Source organism: Crocodylus porosus, unplaced genomic scaffold, assembly GCF_001723895.1.
Source record: "Crocodylus porosus isolate Cpor-Errol unplaced genomic scaffold, CroPor_comp1, whole genome shotgun sequence".
NCBI classification, from domain to species: Eukaryota; Metazoa; Chordata; order Crocodylia; family Crocodylidae; genus Crocodylus; species Crocodylus porosus.
In genome coordinates, this window is record NW_017728906.1 from 166,320,349 (window position 1) to 166,325,110 (window position 4,762).

Consider the following 4,762-nt stretch of genomic DNA (forward strand, 5'->3'; position numbering starts at 1 on the left):
TGTGATTTTCAAATGGTGGTTTCTCATTGAATATCTTTTACTTGATACTGCCATAAAGTTGCAAGGCTTCCTGCTGCCTTCACTCTACACAAAGATTCCCACTGATGTCAATAAGATGCCCATGAAGAAATCAAAAGGTGATAGATGCGCCATTCTGCTGAAAATGTGAGAAGTCAAATACTGTAGAACTAGCTTCATAGGCAAAAGATTAGGATACCATTGCTGCAGAAGGGAAAGCTAGGCCTGGAAGGCAAAAGATCAGTAATTAATAACAGCAAGGGGAAGATAGGCAGTTCTGTAGAAGTCTCTGGACATAGTTTTACCAGATAAGACTCTTATAAATGACTGCACGTCCAAGTTCTCTCTCCGCAGAGAGAACAAAACTGTCATTTATAAAAAAAGGGGGGTAAATTATTAATAAGGTTACAGAAAGAGAAGAAGAAACACAAACACTTAACATTCAGCAAACCACAAAGGAACTACTAGAGACTAAATGGAAAAGAAAACACAAGGATCCTCTGTGGACATTGACTTGGGTCATAAGCAACAACTTTTATTTTGCCAGGAAGGGGAGAGGTGCGGCTGACCTTGCTGGCAATGCCGCCATGGCAAGGCACCCCCTTCCCACCTAGCAGCAGTGGAGTTAGGCAGGGGGTGCCTTGCCATGTAGGCATGGCCAGCATAGGGCTCCTGTAGGGAGGGCAGCAGAGCAGGAAGCCTTGAGGCTGAAGCAGGCAGCCTGCATCCTCCCCTGCCCCGCACACAAATCGGGGGGGCATGTTCCCCCCCAGTGCTCCCCTCCCCAGGAATGGGAGGAGCACCAGGGAGCTGTGTCCCCCCCTCCCCCCTGCCCTCTGGAAAAGCCACCCGTGGCTGTGTCCCACTCCCCGCTCTAAGCCCCATGTACTTCCCTGGCTGGGCAGCACCCCCAGGCTCAGCCCCTGCCTCACTACCTCACCATGCAGACCTCAATCTATGCCCCCTCCTCCCATAGACTTACCTGCAGGCAGCTGGGGGAGCTACTCTCCACCTCTGCCTGGGGCTGTATTACTGGCCACATGCATGTGTGCACACGCACATATGCACGTGGCACCCCCTGACCCCTGTGTCCTGGTTCCTGGAGCCCCTGGTAGGCCAGAACTATGCCAGCCTGCAATGGGAAACCTACTGTTTACCACATTTCTTACACAGTGAATGGAAAACCCAGATTCCTGCACGATACTGTGATTCCAAGACAAATGCTGCCCCAGAGTCACGCAGCCTATGCCCAGGATTTGATGTTCCCATTTCAGGATTGATCTGCCCAATGAGGGACAGGTGGTTACCCTACCCTTTTCCCAAGGGGGGGCCAAGGACCTTGGGCCCCCATATACTCGGCACCTATGACTTAAGGGAACACTGCTGATGGACGATAAACAGTATTATGTATACTAGCCAATTGCTTGTCAATAATGACTGGGGGGGTCGGTGGGGATGGAGCAGCACCACCCAATGCCCCGCAGTGCTGCCACTTTGCCTCTGGCCCTGTGCCCCCCCCTTCCCCCACCTGCTCCAGCCCCTCAGTTCCCGTCATCGGGTAGGGGGGATGGAACCCCGTGTCCAGCCCTGTCCCTGCTTCTTGTCTGGCCCCGTTCCCCCCCCCCCACTCCCTCCTCCTCCTCTGCCACATTAGGTCTGGGCCTGTTTCCCCAACGCCACTGTCCCTCTCTGCTTCCAAGGAGCAGGGCCAGGGATGGGGGCAAGGCCAGCTCTGCCATGAGAGCAGGGACTGAGGGGGCAGAGCAGGGTAGCAAGGCTGGGCTCGTGCCCCACACCACTGTGGCCCTAGTCCTTGGAGGCAAAGGGGGACAGTAGAAATGGTGCCACCATGACAGTGGGGACTGAGGGGCTGGGGGTGAGGCCAGCATTGCTGGCCTCGCCTCCCCAGCTCTGACCACCCAGTCCCCACTGTCATGGCGGTGCCATCCCTGCTGCGTCCAAGGACCAGGGCCGCAGCAGGGGGGGAAGGGGGACTGCTCCGGTCCCTCAGTCCCCTCTATCATGGCTGTGCTTGTCCGTGCAGAGCACTCTGGTTATTTCAGTAAGCATTGTGATTGGCTGCCAAGACAACCAATCAGAGTGAGAATAAAGCATTAGGGAGCGACAGACAGACTAAGGCTTTCATAATACTAGAATTATAAGGGATCGGGTGCATCTTGAAATGTTCAATTGGTTATTTGATAAATTGGATTTGTTAATAAATAATTTGTAAACAAAATAAGCCCCTGCAGCTCAACAAAAATGTCATGTTTACTTCAGAGATAGGGTCATTAATTTCTCAGGCCAATTAGCAATGAATTTATGTCATAGGGCCTCTATTGAGCAACTATTAAAACCACTTCAGAATAGCATACAGTTTAGAGCAGCGGTGCCCAGCCTTTCAGCCCTGTGACCTGAGTGGTGTGGGGGGGTCAGTCTACAGGCCAGATCTAGTCTGTGCGCCTGATCCAGCACATGGCCGTAGCCCCACACACTTGAATGGGCCCCAGCACTGCATGTCAGGTTAGACCTCATGCCAGATCATGCCTACAGCTGTACCCGTGCGCAGGGCCACATTACCTGGCCTGCAGGACTCTGAAATTTGGCAATAGCATTAATTGCCACCACACCCCAGCACCAAATTTCTAGACTAGTAGAGAGCTTTGTGTGGTGCTGTGTCATCTCCACGCCAGCAGTTGAAGACTACTGGTTTAGACTACCAAGAGTTGTTCCATGTAAGTCTCTTGCCTTGCCTTTGCTTACAGGCATCAGTGGATACAGTCAAAACTCCTGTACTCTCTCCATTATCACCAAGTATGCTGAGGAACGGAGACCGATTTCATTTCTTGTTAAAAGAGGACTTTTACAACCAGTTATCATTTCTCTTTTAATAACATGTTCCGCTTATATAAAGCTTTGATCAAAAGATCACCTAGTATTTTACAAAAGGTAGGAATATAGTACATTTATTATCCCCATTTTACAGATGGGGTAACGGAGGCACAAAGACAAAGTAACTTGACCACAGTTGAATAGCAAGTCACTGCCCAAAACAGAAAGACAACCAGGGCATCTGGCCTAAATCCCCTTCTCAAACCACTACTAATGTCCAGGTAGTTGCAGTATTTGATTTAATTTATTGTTTTTTAAACAAAAGAAGAGACACAGAAAAAGTGTGTATTCCCACACAAATCTACATACAATGACAGCAGTACAAAAATAAAGACTTTTTTATAAGCTCTCAGTTTATAAAAATAAAGTCTATTTAGATGCATATGATCTGAGTGTTGGGCATTACTTGACTTTGGGAGATAAAGCTTGTTTGAAACGTCTTTTGAGGTCTTGCATGTTTGGAGATTTGGGTCGAGTGATGATGGACGATCTTCTCTTGTCTCTACTGCTGGTTTGGTGCAGTTTGCTAACTTCCTTGCAAAGATACTGAAACACATCACAGACTCCTTGGTAGTTTTCACTTGTAGAGATTTCTAAAAATAGACTGCCCAGTTCATTAGCCAGCTGTACTGCATCATTTGTCTGTACCTGCCTGGCATGGAGGAGGTCTGCCTTGTTCCCTACAATAATGATGGGAATCTTGGAGTCCGGATGAACCTTGCGTATGTGCTGATAAAGAGGGCGAATTGACTGATAGCTACTGTAGTCTGTAATGGAATAAACCAAGAGGAAGCCCTCTGCCCACTTCACACATCTGGAAAAAGAGTCCAGTACCTGCACAAAGTCTTCCTTCACCTACAGAGAAATGATCTGATGTTACTTAGACTCTGGAAACATGGAACAGAAATTATGCCACCTTTAAAACAAACTCAGAGAAACAGGACATCAGACATAAGGTGAAGTTTGCCAAATCTGACTTGAAGAATTAAGAGACTAAGCCCAGCTATTCGCTGTTTGGCATTTTTAAAATGATGATTCAAGAAAGACAGCTGCATTGCATTTCCTGGTATTTGTACACTTGACTTAGTCTTTTTAGATGAGAGGGTGACAAACTTCGGGGGCCAATGAAGTGCCGACAGCCCTCAAAATGGAAGAGTAAGGAGCTGCAAGAAATCTCAAAAACACGCTCCCTCCCCCAGGTCCTAAATAATTTGGAAGTAAGGGACCAGCTTTTGGTCACAGTTTCAATCACAACCCATACACAGTCAGGCACATCCTAGGCATTGTGAGCTAGTGTAACATGTGCTTCTTGGAAGACACATGGTTTTTAAGAGACATAGACCCCTGCTTTCTAAGCGGCCACTGCAGCTTCTTTGCAATTTAATGCCTTTGAGCCAGGGGCTACTTTGCTGCTGTGCCTCCAAGGGTGCCCGCTCGCAGCCCTCAGAGCGCCAGACACAAGGCAGCGCGGCCCCAGCAACAGCGGGCTGAGGCAAGCGCCTGCCCAGCTCTCCTGGCTGCAGGGGGATGATGCCCACCAGAGCCCCTCCGGAAGGGTTCCTCTACCTGAAGGCACCCGGGGGTGTCCTGGATCTGGATGGAAACTTCATCTCCCTCCACGTGAACAAGCCTGGAGTACAGGCTCCCTAGAAAAGGAGAAGACAGAATAAGAAGAAACTGCGGGCGTCTGGCGCCGAGGAAACCTGGGTGAAACAAGGCGGGGGAGGGGGGGGTCCTCTCGGCTCTCACCTGTGTTGGGCTCGTAGTCCCCGATGAACCGCTTGGTGAGGAACCGCACGATCATGGCTGCGAACAAACAGGCGCCGCCGTCAGTGCCGCCCTCGCCCCCGGC

At 49.9% G+C, this 4,762-nt stretch overlaps 1 protein-coding gene across 1 annotated transcript; it reads right to left on the reverse strand.

Moving 5' to 3' along the window:
* Positions 1-2,891: 2,891 nt before the first annotated feature.
* Positions 2,892-4,750, reverse strand: RASL11A (RAS like family 11 member A). The gene is made up of 3 exons (XM_019530143.1): positions 4,660-4,750; positions 4,477-4,556; positions 2,892-3,765 (listed from the first exon to the last, which is right to left on the reverse strand). Exons 1-3 carry the CDS (start codon positions 4,712-4,714, stop codon positions 3,313-3,315), a joined length of 588 nt encoding a protein of 195 aa, XP_019385688.1. The 5' UTR covers positions 4,715-4,750; the 3' UTR covers positions 2,892-3,312.
* Positions 4,751-4,762: the final 12 nt, after the last annotated feature.

Bases quoted from the DNA above. Each gene is read 5' to 3' on its own strand.
- RASL11A (XM_019530143.1), bottom strand. From the start codon at position 4,714: ATGATCGTGCGGTTCCTCACCAAGCGGTTCATCGGGGACTACGAGCCC. The intron at 4,557-4,659 runs GTGAGAGCCGAG...CTCCTTTTCTAG, and splicing joins GGACTACGAGCCCAACACAG to GGAGCCTGTACTCCAGGCTT. The intron at 3,766-4,476 runs GTAGAGGAACCC...ATTTCTCTGTAG, and splicing joins ACACCCCCGGGTGCCTTCAG to GTGAAGGAAGACTTTGTGCA.